Source organism: Lithobates pipiens, unplaced genomic scaffold, assembly GCF_037356315.1.
Source record: "Lithobates pipiens isolate NorthernLeopardFrog02 unplaced genomic scaffold, aLitPip1_a1.2 Scaffold_27, whole genome shotgun sequence".
Classification (NCBI taxonomy): domain Eukaryota; kingdom Metazoa; phylum Chordata; class Amphibia; order Anura; family Ranidae; genus Lithobates; species Lithobates pipiens.
Window position 1 is genome coordinate 136,531,859 of NW_027507788.1, and position 21,530 is coordinate 136,553,388.

At 42.1% G+C, this 21,530-nt stretch overlaps 1 protein-coding gene across 2 annotated transcripts in view; it reads right to left on the reverse strand.

Annotated features, from left to right (window-relative positions):
- Positions 1–21,530, reverse strand: part of PPP1R12C (protein phosphatase 1 regulatory subunit 12C) — a 192,161-nt gene that overhangs the window by 92,449 nt on the left and 78,182 nt on the right. For both annotated transcript variants that reach the window (XM_077457528.1, XM_077457527.1), the window contains exons 6-9: positions 20,286–20,360; positions 14,764–14,852; positions 10,796–10,935; positions 2,759–2,847 (exon numbers count right to left, since the gene is read on the reverse strand). In XM_077457528.1, the coding sequence (XP_077313654.1) occupies positions 2,759–2,847; positions 10,796–10,935; positions 14,764–14,852; positions 20,286–20,360 (393 nt within the window). The remainder of the gene's footprint in view (positions 1–2,758; positions 2,848–10,795; positions 10,936–14,763; positions 14,853–20,285; positions 20,361–21,530) is intronic.

Genomic DNA, 21,530 nt, shown 5'->3' on the forward strand with positions numbered 1-21,530 from the left:
CTTTGATTAAACTTCAGTGAGACTTCATGAAAGTGTGGCTTTGTGCTTGGTTTTTAATATACAGTGCCTTGAAAAAGTATTCACACCCCTTGAAAAATTTTCCACATTTTGTCATGTTACAACCAAAAAAGTTAAGTCTTTTATAGGGATTTTATGTGCTGGACCAACACAAAGTGGCATACAATTGTGAAGTGGAAGGAAAACGATAATGATTTGCAATTTATTTTACAAATATCTGAAAACTGCGGCATGCATTTGTTTGCGCAGCGCTTTACAACATGAGGGCAGACAGTACACTTACAATACAAATCAATATAGGAGGGACTAGAGAGCCCTGCTCGTTAGAGCTTACAATCTATAAATCTATGAACAGCAACTTTCAAGCCTTTCCACAGATTCTGTATTTAGGTATGGGCTTTGGGCCATTCTAACACATGAATATGCTTTGGTCTAAACCATTCCATTGTAGCTCTGGCTGTATGTTTAGGGTCGTTGTCCTGCTGGAAGGTGAACCTCTGCCCCAGTCTCAAGTCTTTTGCAAATACTAACAGATTTTCTCCTAAGATTGCCCTGTATTTGGCTCCATCCATCTTCCCATCACCTATGACCAACTTGCCTGTCCCTGCTGAAGAAAAGCATCCCCACAACATGCTGCCGCCATCATGTTTCTAGGTGGGGGATGTGTGTTCAGGGTGTTGTGTAGTGTTAGTTTTCGGGCCACACACAGCGCTTTGATTTTTAGGCCAAAAAGGCGCAAACTGAAAATGGGACTTCTAGCTTTCTTTCAACAATGGCTTTATTCTTGCCACTCTTCCATAAAAAGCCAGATAATTTTTGGAGCACACGACTAATAGTTTTCCTGTGGATCTCTGCAGCTCCTCCAGAGTTGCCGTGGCCCTCTTGGCTGCTTCTCTGATTAATGCTCTCCTTGCCCGGCCTTTCAGTTTAGATGGCCAGCCATGTTTTGGTAGGTTCGCAGCTGTACGATGCTTCTTTTCATTTTGAGATGGATTGAACATCTCCATGAGATTTTTTTTTTTTTTTTTTATAACCTAACCCTGCTTTAAATTCCACAACTTTATCCCTGATATGTCTGGTGTGTTCCTTGGCCTTCATGATGTTTGTTCACCAAGGTTCTCTAAAAAACCTCTGAGGACATCACAGAATAGCTGTATCTACAGAGATTAAATTACACACAGGTGGAATAAAGGGTAAACAGAGTAAAGGGGGCAAATACAAATGCATGCCACACTTTTCAGATATTTGGGGAAAAAAAAAAGGAAAACCATTTGTCGTTTTCCTTCCACTTGACAATTTTGTGCCACTTTATGTTGGTCCATCACATACAATCCCAATAAAATACATTTACAACCTTGGTTGTAACATGACAATGTGGAAAATTTCAAGGGGTATGAATACTTTTTCAAGGCACTGTATTCCCTTACTACTACAGAGGAAAAAAGGCGTTTAAACAGAGGCCCAGATAGCAATAAAAACCGAGAGGTATTCTAATCTTTTCCAACACAACATTCAGAGCAACCAGCCAATCGTGAAATGCAAAGGCAAACGTCAAGCTGTTGCAAGCACAGTAACAGCTCCAGAACAGCTTAGTAGCTCAAGAGTAACTGTTGGATTGACAAGGGCACGAGTTATTATACAGCATAGGGTGTCCAAAGGATTACATGTTAAAAATTCAAACGCATTTGTGTTTAAGACAAGATAGCCACAAAACACAGAGGCAGAAGAATAGGTTTAAGCGTTTACACTCATACACCTTGCAGTTACTCAACACAGCCATGTATAGGCTGTGAGGACTGCAAAAACTGATGGCATAATTAACTTATATCCAAAGTGTGATGTACCAATATTCCCCACAATAAAGGATATTTATGAGCTAGAGGACTTGACACTTAACATAAGCTTATTGGGATAGCAAATACAAAAAAAAAAATAAAAAAAAATAAAATAAATTGCTTTTAAAGTGCATCTAAACCAAAAATGCAATATATTGCAGCTTAACAGTCCTATATGATAGATGATATGATAGATCTATGAGTTTTATTTCTTCAGACAGTTTTTCCCAATTTTTATCTTGATAATCCTGCAAGCATTTCCTGTCCCAGGGTCACTATGTTCAATCTTCCATTGTATCAGTGAAGGAAGCCTTGGTTGCTTCCCAGGCCAGTGTGCTACTGTGTCTGCCTTTGTTCGGCTCCATTACACATGGAGCTGATGGGATTAGAAACTTACAAAATAAAGGAGGTTTGTGTTTTCTGTTTAGCTCCCATGAAACGGCAGATACCATTTCTGGCAAAAGCAACAAGTATTAGACAAAAATGCTCAAAGTATAAAAAAAGAAAATTAATACAGCATCCGATTTCAAGGACAGGTAAGCTGAAACATATGGCATTTGTTCTTGGCTTTAGTAATCCATTAGTACTGTCCGTGCAAAGAAACCATACATAAAAAAAAAAAAAAAAAAAAAAAAAAAAAAAAAAACCTCAAGTGGACAGTGGAGCTGGATTTAGAATAAGGCTCGACATATAATTCACAAAAAAAAAAAAAAAATGATTTAATGGTGATTGGCAAAATCACATCTTTTAATGATTCACAAGGACTTTGGAAGCGACACTTTGGATTAGGATAAAACACAGAACAGATAGATATGAAAAATAAAATGCAGACAACAAAAAAAAGCTACAAGAAAAAAAAAAAAAAAAAAAAGGGTTATAGTCCTACAAAAGTCCGGATATCTTACCTTCTCATCATGGGAGATGGAGTTGAAAGTGCTGTTTTTTGGTTCAGGCAACAGTCCATTCTCATTCATTTGCATATTCACTTTACTATCTGTAAATTAAATTTTCAAAAACTGCATTAATATTTCAGGAAGAGTTCAAATGCCAAAAACACTATGTAATCAGGAAAGAAACCCCATTCTATCCCATACAATATATAAAAAAAAAAAAAAAAAAAAAAATGTTCTGTTCGTAGCACGCACTACAACTTTACAACCTCAGGAAACAGATTCCAAAAATCCCTTCTACTCCACTTCCTATATACCCTTCAGGCCTCTTGCACACCGATAGACTTAAAAATGCAATTTTAGGCATACAGTTTTTTTTTTTTTTTTAACAGATGCAAATGTACACATGTGGGAGTATAGGCCAGGGCATGAGCAAAAAAAAAAAAAAAAAAAAAAAAAAAAAAAAAAAAAAAAAAATGTAAATTTGTTGTCCCCTCAAAATAACTCACACAGCCATCAATGTCTAAACCAAATTGAGCCCAAAGTGTCAATATTGTGTAGCCACCATTATTTTCCAGCACTGCCTTAACCCTCTTGGGTATGGCGTTCACCAGTGCTTCACAGGTTGCCACCGGAGTCCTCTTCCACTCCTCCATGATGACATCACGGAGCTGGTGGCTGTTGGAGACCTTGCACTCCTCCACCTTCCGTTTAAGGATGCCCCAGAGATGCACAATGGAGTTTAGATCTGGAGACATGCTTGACCAGTCCATAACCTTTACCCTCAGCTTGTTTAGCAAGGCAGTGGTAGTCTTGGAGGAGTGTATGGGGTTATATTTGAATACTGCACTGCGGCCCAGTCTCTGGAGGAAGGGGGATCATGCTCTGCTTCAGTATATCACAGTACATGTTGGCATTTATGGTTTCCTCAATGAACTGTAGCTCCCGAGTGCCAGCAGCACTCATGCCGCCCCCAGACCATGACACTCCCACCAGCATGCTTGACTATTGGCAAGACATACTTGTCTTTGTACTCCTCACCTAGTTGCTGCCACACACACTTGACCCCATCTGAACCAAATAAGTTTATCTTGGTCTCATCAGACCAGGTTCCAGTAGTCCATGTCCTTAGTCTGTCTTCAGCAAACTGTTTGCAGGCATCTTGTGCATCATCTTTAGAAGAGGCTTCCATATGGAATGACAGCCATGCAGACCAAAGTGATGCAGTGTGCGGCGTATGGGCTGAGCACCGACAGGCTGACCCCCCCGCCCCCCACTCCTTTGACCTCTGCAGCAATGCCGGCAGCACTCATACGTCCATTTCCCAAAGGCAACCTCTGGATATGACGCTGAGCACATGCACTCATCTTCTTTGGTCGACCATGATGAGGCCTGTTCTGAGTGGAACCTGTCCTGTTAAACAGCTGCAGCTCAATTTCAGGGTCTTGGCAATCTTCTGATAGCCTAGGCCATCTTTATGTAGAGAAACAATTCTATTTTTCAGATCCTCAGAGTTCCCTGCCATGAGATGCCATGTTGAACTTCCAGTGACCAGTATGAGAGTGAGTAACACACCTGCTCCCCATTCACACCTGAGACATTGTAACACTAACAAGTCACATGACACTAGGGAGGGAAAAATGGCTAATTGGGCCCAATTTGGACATTTGCACATTTGCACTTGCAGGGGTGTACTCACTTTTGTTGCCAGTGGTTTAGACATTAATAGCTGTGTGTTGAGTTATTTTGAGGGAGACAGCAAATTTACACTGTTATACAAGCTGTACAATCACTACTTTACATTGTAGCAAACTTCACCCACAACAAGAGGAACTCAAAAACAGAGAAGTTGACACCTTAAATGGCTGCCATCAAAACCTGCGGCCAACTTATGCATCTAAAGATGTGTTCACAGCAAACCTGTAACTTAATGAAAGTGTGAATTGGAACCTTACACAGCCGCCTGCAAAACCTTGAGGCCAAAGTAAGCATCCAAAGATTTTTTAGAATTTAGTGAAAGTGTGAACGGACATCCAAGTTGCCAGACCTTTCTTCGGACCAGCCACCGAGACAGTCTGACCTCTGGAAAGGAGCCGTAGCAGACATACACCCGTAGAGCACGGACCACATCCAGGGAATGTAAAGCAACTTCTTTTGAATGCATTGGCTTAGGACATAGGGATGGTAACACAATGTTCTCATTTAGATGAAAGGCCAAAACCATCTTTGGAAGAAAAGAGGGCTGCGGACGTAGCACCGCCTTATCCTTTTGGAGGACCAGGTAGGGATACTTGCATGACAAGGCATCAGCATCTGCCAAGGAACATCTGCTACTAGTCGTACTAGATCAGCGTACCAAGGACGCCAAGGCCAATCTGGGGCAATCAGAATTACTGGAATCACCTCGTCCTCTACTCTGTAGCAGACGTGGCAGGAGCTGGCACAGGTCACTCTGCCCACTGTAGGATGTGAGCGACCACCCATGCTGCAGCCAAGCTCCTCATTCCTCCTTGATGGTTGATGTACGCCACCACCGTGGCATTGTCTGACTGGATCCTGACTGGACGCCCCTGCAGCCTCCGTGACCATGTGGAGAGGCACCGCCTGATTGTCCGAAGCTCGAGCACACTGATCGGCAGTTGGGATTCTTCCCGCATCCAACGGCCCTGGGCCGTCTGTACGCCCAAAACTCCCCCCACCGTTCAGGCTGGCATCCGTTGTGATCACCGCCCAATGGAGGAAGGAACAATCTCCTGGACTGAAGGACCGGAGACCTCAGCCACCGGAGAAGGGGATCCCTGACTAGTTGGCTCACCTGAATTTGACAATCCAGTGAGAACGGAGATTTGTCCCATTTTGACAAAATCTTTTTGCAAGACTGGTGTGAAATGGAGCATATGGTACTGCTTCAAAAGTGGCTACCATGAGGCCCAGGACTCGCATGCAGAAGCGCAGTGACGACCACCCGCGGTTCACCAACTTCACTGCAGCTTGAAGAGTCTGCAGCTTGCCTGAAGGAGAAAAACGCTTGCTTCTGAGGAGTTCAGCAGTAAGTTCAGGTACTCAAGGTGTTGAGTCAGCACTAACGACTTTTTAAGGTTCAGTACCCAACCAAACTTCCGGAGAGTCTGCATGGTGATCGCTACCTCCTCCCTGAATTCTGAGGCGGAAGCTGCCCTCAGTAGTCTAGGTACCCGATTGCGATCCCACGTTGCCTTAATGCCAGAATTGGGGCCAACACCTTGGTGAAGACTCTGGGTACTGAAGTCAGGCCAAAAGGGAGAGCCACAAATTGGTAGTGCTCTTCTGACTGCAAATCGCAGAAATCTGATGCCCGAGGCATATGGGTACATGTATGCATGCGTCCTTGATTTCCAAGGACACCAGGATGTCCCCCTGATGGTGTGCAGCGACCATGGAGCGAACCAATTCCATCCCGAACCTTTGTACTTTCACAAAGCTGTTGAGGGCCTTGAGGTCCAAGATTGGACGTACCCCTTTCTTCTTTGGGACTACAGATTGGAGTAGAATCCCTGAAACCTTTCCAGTATCGGTACAGGTACCATCACCCAGCGCAGCAGCAGGTCCTATACTAACCCAAACAGGGCTTCCCGACGAGCCGGAAGCAGATGAAGGTTGGAGGGAAAGAATCTGTTTGGTGGACAAGAAAAACTCTTGTAACCAGATGAAGCCAGTTCGCAGACCCATTTGTCAGACAGTAGGGACGTCCACCAAGCTGCAAACTCCTGAAGGCGACCCTCCACCCTAGAGTCTGGAGGGGGCAAACCTTCATGCAGTAACACTTTTGCTCGCAGACTTGTTTGGCTTACGTAACCAGCGACGCTTTTGTCCTTCAGCAGGCGTCTTGTCGGACTGGGAAGGCTTACCTGCCAACCCAGGTGGGCAAAAAAGCGGTTTCTGAGTGGAAAATGAGGGCCCCTGCCTACAGCGTGGCTCTTTACCCTTTCTGGACGGTGGGAGCAACGTTCTCTACCCACTGGTAACATTTTTAATGTCATCCAGCGAGGCTCCAAATAGCCTCTAACCTTGGAAGGGAAAATCTGCCAGTGTTTTTTTTTTTTTGGATGCCTGGTCTGCAGACCAGCATTTCAGCTAAATCAGGCGCCTTAGCACCACTGTTGATACAGATGCTCTAGAGAGCAGGGGGACTGCATCTAGGGCCGCATCACAGACATACTTAAGGCCATGCACCAAATGATCTGCCAGTTCTGTGCAGACCAGGGAAGTCTGTTGCTTCTCCAACTTACGGTGCAACAATGTTGCCCATTCAGTAAGCGTCTGACACCAAGGCCGTGGCCAGCACAGGTCGAAACGCTGGCTCCACCACCGTAAACATGGACCGGGCCACTGGAATCATGGTTACGTTATTCAACCTAGATACTTGGGGGGGGGGGGGGGGGGGGCAGGTCAATGACCGGAGGAGACGCCCATTTTTTCCAGGAGGCTCTCATCAAAAGGGGTATCACACCGCCATTCTCGGGACTGAAAAGTCATTCCTTGTAGATGAACTTCTCAAAATAAGTCAAATACGGGAACACCTTAGGCGTGCAGGCCGGTCTGTGCTCCTACTAGTGTTTTTTCTGCGCTAATCCAGACACAGTCACTCACTGGCCGAAAGCCATTCCATAGTGTAGGGTCTGGGTAAGGGTACCAAGGTTTACACCATCCAGGTGCACTGTTCCCACGTTATATTAGAAAATCATTCAGGACAGGTCACTTGTCTACTGAAAGATGAAGATCCATAAGCATTGCTTCCAGTTTTCATCTTTATAGGTCCCCTGGCAATGGCTTCAAGCCTAGGAAAGACTTGTTTTTAATTTTAGCAATGGATGTATTCCGTTGACTCAACCCATCAAACCTGCAGGATAAAGTCTTAATTTGTTTTTTTCCCTCAATTTTAAGAGCAAATCTACTATGTTGTGCAGTGCAATATTTTTTCACATAATATTTAACAGGGGTGTTTGTTTACAAGCTCTGTAGAAGAACCAGTCTTGAAACAAACAAAAGTTGGAACACTTGTAGGAATTACTCACATTTTTAAAGGAAAAAAATTAATAAAAATTATGTGGATCAAAGTTTCCAATTAAAAGGAACTTTTATTTGACCTCTCCAGCAGCTAATGTTCCACCCTCGGTTCCAGCGATGAAGGCTGCATAATGGCATTTGCACTCCCAAATGTTCTGGATGGCTGTGTCCCCATCACATTCCAGCCAAGAGCAAGTCAGTCATATTTTCACTGTTCTTTTCATAAACATTTTTAACATTACAATACATGACTGTCAGAACCCAGCCAAGGTGGGGGCCAATTCTGAACATACATGACATTTTACAACTACAGTAGACATGTCCGATCACAATATCTTGAATGGTTGATTAGCCACATGGGATATTAATCCATACAAATAGCAATTCATATGTCTACATTTATATTGTAAAAGCTAAGGTTTTTTAAGAGATCCCTCTGGGTTATGAGGTGAAAGTGTGTCCCAATTCTAGACAATCCAGATACATCATAATTCCCATACCATGCAGTGCACAACTATAAACCTTTCTGAAAAAGCCTGGTTGCACGGAGGGGACAGACTCCAGACATGCCAGATTAATTACAGAATAAGGGGAGGTTATCAATTCAGGTCTCTACGTGGGTACTTATTCTGCTGTTATCACAACAGCCTCCAGTGGGAGACAAACAGATATTAGGATCAGAGAAAAAAAAAAAAAAAAAGGGAGGAATTTTTGTAAAGAATATAAAAACCAGATAAAAAAAAAAAAAATAAATAAAAATGGGAGGAATTTTTGTAAAGAATATAAAAAAAAAAAAAAAAAAAAAAAAGGTACAAAAATATACAATGGACTAAAATGTTAGAGTGGAGGTTTAGATCACTAAAAACAAATTTGAATACAATGGGAGGAAGCAGACAGAATCTTTTTCGTTTAAACATTGAAAATATAAGCTAGACGCTAACTGGTTACCATGCACAGCTGTTCCGGATTCTATCTGCTCCAATTCGGAAAAATTCCCCCTCAACATATAGATGCAACAGTGCAAAATTATGGGATCAAAGCAGATGGCATTAAACATAAAAAGAACCCAAAAACTTAAAATTCATATAGAGGCTATTAATTCAGCAGAAGTAGGATCTATCTTAGCAGGCATAGGTTCAAGCTTGAAAGTATGATACGGGGAGGAGGATGAGAAAAGCCAATTTGTAACCCCTGAAAATCAAACTCTGAACCCAGGCGTTAGATTTTCTGTAACCAGAAGGCCAACAGACACCCCCCATTCTGACAATGTAAAGAAGCCTTGAAACCAGCCTTGACTGGTTTGGAAGGCCACATATTTTTGCATAGTCCGGACTTCACTTTGTAACCAGAAGTCCGAGTAGGGCAAAAGGAACTTCAGGACTGGAAATCCTACTTGTAGAGGCACAAGCCTTTTTTCTCTGGGGGAGGAGAGCACTCAATGCACCAAAAATTCTTGCTGACTGATTTATGAAACCCCCAACCGATAAAGTATTTCATTGGAGGGTGGAGCCCTTTCCCCTCTCGATGGTCATGGGTTTAAAAAATTAGCCAATTAAAGAACAGATTACCTCAACATTTCATATTCCTTATATGTGCCTGCTGTACTATGTAAAAAATAGCATCCTATTCTCTTTGTACTGCTTCCTTTGTGTGAAATCCCTGGTGTTCCTGCCAGTCTATCGGTTTGCCATTAAAAAAGGTTGACGCTAGGCATGAGAGCATAGCATGGTCAGGTTTCTGGCAGTGCTGGGAACTAAGCCTCCTCTCTTCCAATAATCAGATTTGTGCTGACCAGTGTGCTGCAGTTTCTCCTCCCCTAGTTCTTCTGAGCTCCTTATGTAGCTGAGTGTATCTGACACAAATGTTTTCCACTTTAAAATAGAAATATAAAGGGAATGGGTTGTTTTACAAGGTGAGGGTTCACATATACTTTAAACAAACCAACCAGCTCACAGCTGTGTGAGGTAACAAGTACAGCTTTAAGTATGAAGTGGAGTAATAAAACAGATTCCATCGTGTACATGTCTGACTTCAGAAAAAAATTATTCTTATTGGTTGTTATCTGTTACCGATCTTTGCACGGTTACTGAATAAGCCAAAATAATGTTATAATAAATACAAGGTTGCACAAACGTATATTCATAAATAGTAGTAGTAGTAGACCTTTCACACAGAACCAGTTTTTATATTATTGGTTTACTAGTCAAACAAAAAAAACAAACACAAATAGATGCTCCTATTTAAAAAAAAAAAAAAAAAAAAAATAATTCTCTCTACAAGACCGTCTGAAAAATGGAGAAGAGAAAAAAAGTAAACGTAAAAGGCATTCTGTTAGACCGGACCACCTGGTGAAAATAGGCTCTGAAGAAAGCAACCCCTTTTCCAATAAAAGGATAAGTTCACCTTCGATAACATGCTACACCTATAATCACTAGGCAGGGGGATCTTCTCCCTCTGCTAGCGGTCACAATTTTTCTTTTAAATGCACCCACTCGTTCACACCACTCATTCACAGTGTTCTGTGAATGGAAAGCTACAAATCCCTTGCAGCTGTTGGCTTGTAGTTCTCAATGAACTACCACAGCGCTGTGGGCACCATGGTAGTTCATTGATACTTCCCGTCTTGCTTACAAGGTGCGAGCAAGCAGATACACTGACAGATGTGCATGAGACTTGCTTGGCATCAGCTATCTGCTGATCGCTGTCACAAGGCTTTACAGGCTCCCAAAACAAAAAATAAATGCACATTTTCTACCTGCAAAAAAAGGTGCATTATTATTTTTTGGCAAAAGGTGAACTTATCCTTTAAAATTCAAGAAAGATTCAGTGAATAGGATTAGTTCAGCCATCCTAGAATTATCAAGCAGCCCAAGTTAAGGAATATGCATCCATCAAAGCAGAATCACAGGAAAGTCCTCAAAATGCCTCTGCAGCTTAACTGAATATATATATATAAAAACCCCTAAAGATCAATCTGAGGTTCTTTTAATTAGAAGATGCCCTCACCATTGGTTGATTGGGTTTCTTCTTCTGAACTGCAAGAGCCCTCTTCATCGCCAACTGTTATAGTGCCCAATGTCTTCCTCTCCTTTGATTGGTCTTGTACAGAGATCTTTTCTTTGCTGCTCATTCGACATACGGAACTCCTGAAAGGGTAATTATAAAAATCCTGGTCATAACAAAACCTCCATTTCCAGAGACATCTCTTAACACATGCTTTGCCTACGATGCCTGAACATTTATACCAGGCCACAGCATGAGCTCTAGGTAGAAGACTATAAAGATCTTTAAATAACAGCACATTAATTACAGTGCAGATATAAATGGGAGAAACCCTGTGAAGATGTGCGTCACAGACAAATGCGACTAAAATAAAGCTTCCGAGATCACAGCCACGCCACCAGATCCGACCATTTCCTTTTAAAATGGAGTTAAATAAAAGTTCTCCCACTCAAATTTAAACAAACCGCTGCAAATACATTTGAACATTACCAAGTCTACAATCTCTGAAAAAGTAATGTGCAGCTATCACCGTTGGCTCTTCATCTACCAGTAGAATGCGACTACTTCTCTTCTATAGAAGTGAAGTCCAGGATGAGAGTGCAGAGCGTTTGGAAAGGCGTGTTTCTCACTGCAGAGTACTTGGGGAAACTAGCAGGAAGTGGGCTTCATCCTACAGCATTCTCCATTCACACCACAGGCACAGTCTACAACCCCAATTTCAAAAACATCGGGATGCCGTGCAAAATCTATGTAAAAACATGCAATGATCTGCAAATCTAATAAACCCATACTTTATTCATAAGAAAATGGAAGATATCAAAGGTTTAAACCAAAAAAATGTACAATTTAGAAAAAAAGGCAAGTTTGAAATTGATGGTAGCAACATGACTCAAAGATGAGACAGGGCAACAAAAAGCTGGCAAAGTAAGTGGTACTAGCAGAAGAGCTGGAAGAACATTTTGCAATTAGGGCAATCCGCAACAGCTCAGCAACATAACTGGGTATAAAAAGAGCATCTTAAGAGTCAGAGCGTCTCAAACGTAAAGCTGGGCGGAGGTTCACCAATCTGTGAAAAGTAAAAAAAAAGTGAACAATTTCAGACTGTTACTGTAAATATAGCATCTGCAGTACATATCAAAAGATTCAGAGAATCTGGAGAAATCCATGTACATAAACGGACAAGGCCAAAACGCAATATTGATGCCCGTGATCTTTGGCCCCTCCGGAGGCACTGCATTAAAAATAACCATGATTCTGTGATGGACATCACTGCATGGGCTCCTAAATGCTTCCAGAAATGATGCTTTGTGAATGCATTTCACTGTGCCATCCAAAAATGCAAGGTAAACTTCAGATATGGCTTCTTTGCATGACAGAACATCCAGAAATGCTGCCACTCTCAGGTCAAATGGTCTGTTGCAAAGTAAAAAACTGTTCTGTGGCCAGATAAATCAATATTTTTTGGTGCACATGGGCGCTGCATCCTATAGACTAAAGAGGAGAGAGATCTTCCTGCTGCTTATCAGCACTCAGTTCAAAAGCCTGCATATCTGATGGTATGGGGATGCATTAGTGTGTAAGGAATGGGCAGCTTGCACATCTGGAAAGGCACCATCAATACTGAAAGATATATCCAGGTTTTAGAGCAGTATATGCTCCCATCCATATGATGTCTTTTCAGGGAAGGCCTTGCATATTTCAGCAGGACAATGCTAAACATACCGCACCTATGACAACAACATGGCCTGGTAGTAGAAGAGTTCAGGTACAAAACTGGACTGCCCGCAGTCCAGACCTTCTACCAATTGAAAATAGTTGGTGCATCTTCAAACAAAAATATGACAAAGGACGACTCAGGATTGTTGAGCAGTTAGAACCCTAGAACGGTACAGCATTCCTCTACGAAAACTCCAGCGACTGGTCTCAGGTCCCAAACGTTTACAGAGTGTTAGAAATTAAATGAAAGGTTGTACTTTTACTGAGCTTTTAGCTCTGTCTGTGCTGCCCTGATTCAATTTCCAGTTTGTTGACAGTCCGATTTCTGTACAGGTATAGTGTCTGTAAGTCTTTGGAATTTTGTAGCATCTCTAGGTATGGGACCAGTTTTTAATTTCTCTGAAATGACCGAGAAGTAGTTTCATTCTCCCACACTTGGACATATCTTTCTTTAATTGTTCATTATGTCCTTTGAGACTATCAGGACAATTGCTTATTCACCACAGTACAGCTATAGAGAAAAAACCCTGTGAAGGTGAAGGGTGTCACTGACCAAAGTGACCAACATAAAACTGCAAGGATCACAGTCATCAGAATTGCCAGTTTCCTTTGTAGGTTGGGTTAAAAAAGAGGTTTGACTTGCTGTAAAATCTCAGAGTATATTATGGGACAAGGAAGGTTCAGGAACATTGTGATGCTACTGTTGCCTTTAGAATATTGGGCAAAAAAAATAAAAAATAAAAAGCGGCAAGGACAATTCAGTATAACCCCCCACTCCTAGCAAGAATTTTTAGCAAGTGGATGATACAAACTGAGGGTAGAGAGCCATGTCCTATAATATACTACAAGAAAAGGACTGAAAGGCTCACAAAAACTAAGAAGGGAACCAAGGTGGCTCAACAAACCTATATAGCTACCTAAAGAACCTTAAGACCCAAAGCTGGCATCAGCTGAGGCCAAAACACCCACCCAGCAGAAATTAAACATGTGAACAGAAACCCAGGTGGCAGCCTAGCAAACAGATGCCTGATGCTGAAATTAGCTCATTCAATGTCAAAGATTTAACATGCTGCTCCAAGCAAGATCAGGCTCCACACTCAATTACATCTCGTGTGCTGGCCCAGGTCTCCAATGCAACAATCTGTACCAGCAACTGGAATATACAGCAAGATGCAATTTATAATTTCTTTTTAAAAATAGGCTGCAGGAATAAGTTCTATATGGGTATCATGTTAGGTACAGCACTTTCTCAAAAGAAACTCAGAAATGACACCATGAGCCTCAAACAACCTTGTCCATCTGTAGGATGAGAAAAATATTTAGAGGTTAAGGCCCACAACTCAGGTTCAAAAGGCATTCTTTGAAGACCCAACATAACCCAACTAAGATTCAGTGTAGTACCTGTGTGCATGAGGCCTAATCTGCCCTCCGAAACAAAATGTTTTAGAACACCACAATTTTTCTAGTCTTACTTTTTTTGTGCATTTTCAGGATATTCACTGGACGGTTTAAAATTCAATATTTGCACAGGTTAAACAAAAAAAAGCTTAGAAAAAACAAAAATTAAAAAAAAATGTCAATTTCAGTATTCCCAAAAAAGCAAATTAAAGCCTAAATAATTTGGGATACAGTGGCAAAGGTTTTTTTTTTTTTTTTCCAGGTTTTCATTCTGTCCGTATTGCCATTTACGATCTATATATAATGGGAACCACTATCACCGAGACAAATTTAGAGTAGGAGTAGATAGGTGTTATGTTAATATCTGTTGCAATTACAACAGTCTGGAAAAAATCTCTCACTTACACTCGTTTGAAAAGGAAGTGAAGGAAATGCTAAAAAAAGGTTTTAAACTTAGTATATTCAAGTCCAATATTCACAATAATCATGAAAAAAAAAATGGTAAATTTGGGACTTCTAAAAGATGCCCCAACAAGAAAAACTTTTACAGACCAATATTAATATAATAAAATCCTATCGGTTTCATTATACGCATCTGTATGTGAATGAACTTTGGAAGATTTTGAAGATAATTATGTCTAAACTATATAGTAATACTCTAAGAGGAGAGCCAGAAAGGAATGGCTAGTTGTAACGCTGTTGTATCAATGTCAAAAGTGATTAACTGTAAATTTACATTGAGAAAAAATTCATAAATAGGCAGATTTATCAAAATGTATACAATTGAAACAGTCCACCTTCATACCATACAGTTAGGTAATTGCAGAATATATCACATCTTAGCCCTTAGAGCTCACCTCCTATGTTTGCTTGTATTTACTAGAGGTTGTTCGATGCCAGTGTCAATAATTGCTCGCTTCAAACTTGCCTCTTTTTCACTTCGTAACTGAAATAATGCAAACCACATTTTGTAAATAGGATAGCTCAACACAATTAAATATAAATCAACATAGTACTATGAAATGTCAGAAAAATCTATGAACTTTAGAAAGAAAAAAAAAAAAATATAAGTTTACTCCATTTTAATTTTAGCTAGAAGTTCTGAATCATGTTTGACCAAGAGTTCAATGTAATTATAAATCAGCCAGTACACAGGCTAAATAATTTTAAGTCTTTACCATGGGACATCAAAAAGTAGTATAGCTGAGGGATGAGCAACAAGCAACTGCAAAAGGCACACAAAAATAGGTCGAGAAAGGTTTAAAAAGACAGCAGTGTGTAGCACCTTACACCTAAAAATGACATTACAGGAGGCCTGAACATCTACCTGGTAAAACCTAAACGTGTAAACAGAAGCCTAGGCAGAAGCCACGCAAAGCAGGGAAACCGTTTACCAATGGCAAAAAGTAATCTGGTGGAGTATGCCTTAACAGGACTTTAAGGGAAGAAAACTATCCCCCTTAAAACCATAAGCTAGAATAACTACTTGTCTGATCCACCCAGCAATGTTGGAACAAGAGGCTAGCAAGCTCTTGCGGAAACCAGCAAACAGAGGTAATCCAATTGCTTAAAAACTACATCAGCCCTGAGACTCTCAAAGCTCATTCCACAGAGATAAATTGAAAATAAAAAATCCTTGGGATGTTTCAGAGGACATAAAAAAGGAAGGACAATATGCTGGTTAAGGTGAAAGGAAGAAATCACCTTAGGGAGGAAGGAGGCTTTAAGGGGACTCATTACAAGACAAGGCCACTAACCCAGAGATCCTCCTTGCAGATGTGATAGCAACAAAGGACACCTTGCAAGTGAAGCCAGATAAACGAATATCCCTAAAAGTTCAAAAGGTGGCAATTTTGGCTTTCCAGAAGCCAGATTTCGCTCCCAGAGAGAACCCTGCCAATTTTCCATGACTGAGATGGGATTGGTGGACAGAGCCAGAATCCATAGCTCTACCAAGGAGAGGATCAAGTCAATTTCCTTTGGTATAGTGCGACTTCTGGTACCTCTTGATTGTTGATAAAGGCCACGGCTGTGCCACTGTCGCACTGGATTTTGGCTGGTAATCTTGCAATAGAGGAGTTATGAAGGTACAATCTAATTGCCCTGAGCTCCAATGGTGATGGAAAGGCAAGCTTCCTCCAAAAGCAAAGTCAACCTACACTGGAACAGCATTCAGGAATGTGTCCCACCCTGAAAGACTGGCATCCATCATGAGAATTTTCCACAGCTTTGGAGTCCAACCTTGGGGTCAGACACATGGGGTGGACCAAAGAATGTTTGACCCACACTGCCAAAAAGCCAAGTAGCTTGGCAACCATTAGACCAAAAGACTGAAAGTCTTAGTTCCAGAATGGGCCAAAATTCTCCATTTGCTTTGTAAATTGTAAAAAAAGGTTTGAGTAGAAATCATGTAAGAGTTCTTCTATTGGTGCAGAGATAAGTACTACTTGGGGTTAGAGCTGTTGGACAGCAAGCAGACAATCCATAACGGTATGAGAGAGTTTGAAAGCACAAGACCCCTTTCACACTGCAGCCGCCCGTGCGTTCGCAGTAAATTGGCGCTAATTTTAGCTCACTTTACCGATGTTTAAGCGGGGTGCTTTGAACCCCAAAAACCACAGTTGAACTTATCGGTAACGGTTTGGAAAGGCTCCACTGCCGGAGGCAGGAAACACAAAGGGTTAAATCCATAAAGGGCGGCTCCCGTCCATCTTCTGTATTTTTTATGCGAGAATTTCCCCCAGAACAGCTTCTGAAACAAAAAAATACTCGTCCAAGGTTATAACAGCATAAAGGGAGGGAATCCCTGCTGTACTGGATGACTCCCAGAAACAGAGTTACTGGTAAGTCTAACTCTGGTTTTCTCTAGTCATCTGTCCAGGACAGCACTAGAGAGCATCAACGAGCACTTACCATATTGGGGGTGGGTGAGAAATACCGCCTGGTGGACCTCTCTCTGAGATAAGGCCCAGTCTATAATGCTTTGTGAATGTCGAGTAGCTCGACCATGTCCCTGTTTGGCTAATTTATTCTGGTTTCGCCCCAGCTCACTCCATCCAAGAAGCGGACAGCGCCAGTGTTGAGTGAGCCATTGGGGCAAAAAGGTTATTCCTTTAAAATCCTGTAAGCTTCCACAACAGCTTGTTTGAGCAAACGGGCGATTGTGCCCTTTGAAGCTTGATACACCAATTTTTTTACCAGAATGCAAAATTAATATGGCATTCGATTTTCTAATGCCTTCAGACAATTCCAAATAACGCAAGACACAGGCCCTCAACACCCAGTTGGTGGAAATGTGCTTCTTTTGGATTGGTTGGAGACGCACAGAAAGAAGGCAGAATGATCTCTTGAGTCCTTTGGAATTTAGAAATCACCTTTAGGCATAAACGCCGGGTCTGTAAGTGTTCAGTCTGGCCTCAAAAATTTTTCAGATAAGGCTCTTTAATAGAAAGTGCCTGTAGCTTGCTGGCTGTGGAAATTGCCACTAAAAAACTGCTTTGAGAGTGGCCCATTTTAGTGACCATTCTTACTCTTGTGAACGTTTTATCCAACCTTGCAATACTATAGACAAATCCCACTTTGGCAGAATCTTGAACGGAATGGGGCTAATCCTGGCTAACCCCTTAAAGAACCTGTGGACTAGCGGGTCTAACGCCAGGCAAGGCCAATACCTGAACTTTCAATGTACTAATGGCCAGTCCTTGGTCCGCACCGTCCTGTAAAAACTCCAAGATGGCTGGAATACCTGCAGGACACCTTTGTTTCTAACCATGAACAGAAAAGTTTACAAAAATTTTAACAAATTGTTTGGATCACTTTCTTTCTATTGGAAAGCAGTGTATTCACCACCATGTCCAAGAGCCCCTTAGATTTTAGGAACCTTTCCTCAGACACCAAGCAGACTGCATTTTTGGCAACAGGACTGGGTCCTGAGAGGGCAGCATGAGTGGAGGCTCTCCCACCAGGCATAACAGTGTGGAAAACCAATGCTTCATCAACCAATACAGGACCACTAGAATCATTGTGGTGCGTTCTTAATCCCCTGATCCTGAGAAAGTTTGATTAAGTCTGAATGGGGGAAAGGCATAGTATAGGGGACTTAAGGCACTTTTGGGCCAATGCGTCTATCCCTTTGGCTCCCACTTCTCTTTTCAATGAGAAGTACACAGGAACCTTGGCATCTGACTTGCTGGCAAATAGATCCTTGTCTGAAAGGCCCCATCTCTGACAGTAGCTGGAAGACTGACCTGTTCAGTGACCATTCCGATTTGCACACTTGGGAGTGGACAATCATCTGGCAGACCGAGTCTACACCTTTAGGTGGACTGCACATATTGACCACAGGCTCCCCTTGGCCCAAGGAAAAAAAATAAATAAAAAAATGGCACTTGCAAGCCTGATCAAGGAGGCACACCGTGTACCCCCTCCCCCTGTTTATAAAAGACCGCCATGACACTGTCCGAAAGAATTTGTACGTGGCGACTCAACTCTTTGGCGAATACCCTCAGCGCCTTCCAGATCACCCATAACTCCCACCAGTTGGCTGATCTTTGGGACCGAGTTTTGGGCAACTCTTGAGCCCCAGTGAGCCCCCATCCCAGGCACTGGTGTCAGTGGTGATACAGACAGACCCCGGAAGAGACCACTGTAGACCCTGCACAAGGTTTTCTTCGTCCCTACACCACCAGAGACCTCTGTCTTCTGGGACAGGCAGAAGGTCACATCCAGCAATTCCTGTGTCCTATCCCAGCTGCTCAGGATATTGGCCTGGATACCACTGAAATGGGCCCTCGCCCCATGGTACTGCTGGGATTATTGCTGCCAGGTGACCTAGACCCGACATGGCTGAACGGATGGATACCGCCTGATTGTTCTGAAAAAAAGGCTGCCATCCCCTTTACCTTTTCTACTTTGTCTGTGAGGTAGATCTTCTATGTCACCGAATTTACTAAGAACCCTAGGCACTGCAATGGATCCGGGATACACGCTCCTCGCGAGATCCGGAAGTGATGTGCTGGAAGTCCCTGCCCTCCTCCATGCATTCCAAAGGCTGTAAATCGAGGCCTATGCCTGCCCCCTGCCAGTAGAGGAATCCACTCTACCCCCATTCTTGCCTGCTTTCCGCCTGACTAGGGGACCCATGATCAGTCATAACTGCAGACTTCCCCCTCCGCTCGATGCACCCAATTACAGCTACGAGAGGGCATATAGAATTCGGGGGAAGCCAGCAACTATGGGGTAGGGACAAGCCCTACTTACACTCCAGATGGTGGTTGAATCGCATGAGAAAATCCCCTGAAGGGCAACCAGTGCCAAATCAGACCGTGTTCACCTCTCCCGTGGGCATACTTCCCTGAGGGGGTTCAAGAACAGGCATCCAAAACACAGGTACAGCAGGACCCCGGACCTCGAAAGGGTTCTGCAGCTGGCTACATACAGTATATCAGGTGCCTGTAGAAAGCTTTCAACAAGTGCACACAAGTCAGATTACAGGCTGACTGAGGAGCTTCTCAGAAGGGTCTGTATACGACATCCAATGTAATGCAGAGTATCAGTGAAAGGAACAGCAACGTAGAGAGAGAGACCGAGAGACTCATTCTCCTACAACACTAGGAAGAAACTGAGGCATGCTGGGAATGGGAGCAGTTCTACTGTCCTGTCTTAGAGCTTTGCTTTTCAGTGTCCAATATTTTTTTTTTTTTTTTTTTTTTTTTTATTAGCCATAAAAAAAAAAAAAAAAAAAAAAAAGAGTCTTCTCAGAAAAGTTTTGAACTATTCTGGCATACAATTGTGCATGCAATTATACTTCTTAAAAGTGGTTTGAAAGGCTCATATTTTTATTTATTTGTTTACCGTCATGCATTCTATGCATGAAGGTAAAAAGTCTTCAGGGAACAGCTCTTCCCCAGCCCCCCTTATACTATCCTGAGCCCCATCTTGATCCAGCGATGTGCATGGGGGCAGTGGGTGTCTCCCTTCTCATTGGCTCACACAGCAGCTTTCTATGGCAGCCCTCAGCGCGGGGGGGGGTCATAACCCCCGGCGGGGGAACCAAAAGGAGGAGGGTGGGGCTTGTTGCGTGTTAAACCATTGCAGAGAGCAATGCTTTCCTTTAGAATCACTTTAAAGGCATTCAAAAGAACACAAAAAAAATGTGAATTAAACCCCACTGATGTGAAATGCATATAAAAGCTTTTTTCAATGAAAAATGCAAATAGTGCAAACTTTTTGCAAAATGAAGAGTTGTTTCTTCTGAAACCATGTTAAAATTTATATGGTCAGTCCAAAAGAAAACTCTGCTTAGAGTTCTAAGGATGAATGAAATATGAATAAGTGGGTACGGACAGAGAAAAAAAGGGAATAGCCTGGTATTACTTACATCTTCCTGCTTCTTCTGTAGCTCCTCTAAAAGACCAACAACCTCTTCATCAGCAACATCGCAAGGCCTCTGACCCTGAAAGCATAATATCTGTATGAACAATGCACATTTTGCTGAAAATACATAGAAGATACTTTTTTTTTAACTGATAATCGCAATTAACGCAATAAGTGTTTGTGTAAACCCCAGCAACGAACTGTTATTTTCTCCCCTTTTATCTGTAAAATATACAGTACTATTGCAAGCATTTGTTATATCGGTTTGAGGAGTGAAAAAACCCCTGTTGATCTTGCCAGAAATTTAGCACTGTGAAATGCACACTTCATTTGTCATGTCAAAGAAACCATTTATCCTTCCTAGTTCACCTTCCATAAATTAACATTTTATATAGTACAAAACGTAAGCAATGATACTGCATGGATAGAGTACAAGTACAATGCATCAATAAATTCTCAAATAGTAATCAAGTGTCAGGAAGGAAGAACATCTGAAATAAGAAATAGGTATTCCGGGTTACAGGCTAGCATTACAACGATAGTTACCATCATGCTGCACTTAGCCTTTCTAGTGGTCATCATAGACTACTGAATAAGTCTATCTTTTAGGGATCATAAAGAGGGAGTGGCTGAGTAGTTTAGCTAAGCACTGGGACAGAATAACACTACGCAGGCCACACAAAAAAAAAAAAAAAAAAAAAAAAGCTATGCTTTTCTCAGCATACAATAGAACTTAATAGAGCTCCCGTCTCCCCCCCAAAAAATAAAAAGGCAGCAGCTACAAATACTGTAGCGGCCAACTTTTATTTAGGACACTTACCTGGCCAGGGATCCAGCCATGTCGACACCTGAGCCAATTCTTCAAGCGGCTTTTGGTGCAGAGCCGGGCGGGGAGGGCCAAACACTGCTGTAGATTGCCGCATGATCTGAGCAGGAACCCAATCCCCCAAAAAGTGCCAAATGTGATGGTGGAGGGGTGCAAGCAAGCGGAGCTTCCCCTAGTGGCGCTCCACTAAGTGTTAAATGCATTTCTGAAAGCTTAATATTTTGGAGGATTTAAGGACTACAGAATATACTCTATTTTAAAGCGTACATCACAACACAGACTAAAAACATACCCACATTTCCCCAAAACCAAATCTATCTCCTTTACTTAATACTTCTAAATGCATTATGAATTAAATTTGAGTATCAGCCTATAATAGCCAATACCAATTAACCCTAGGGTTCATTCTGAAATCGCTAAGTA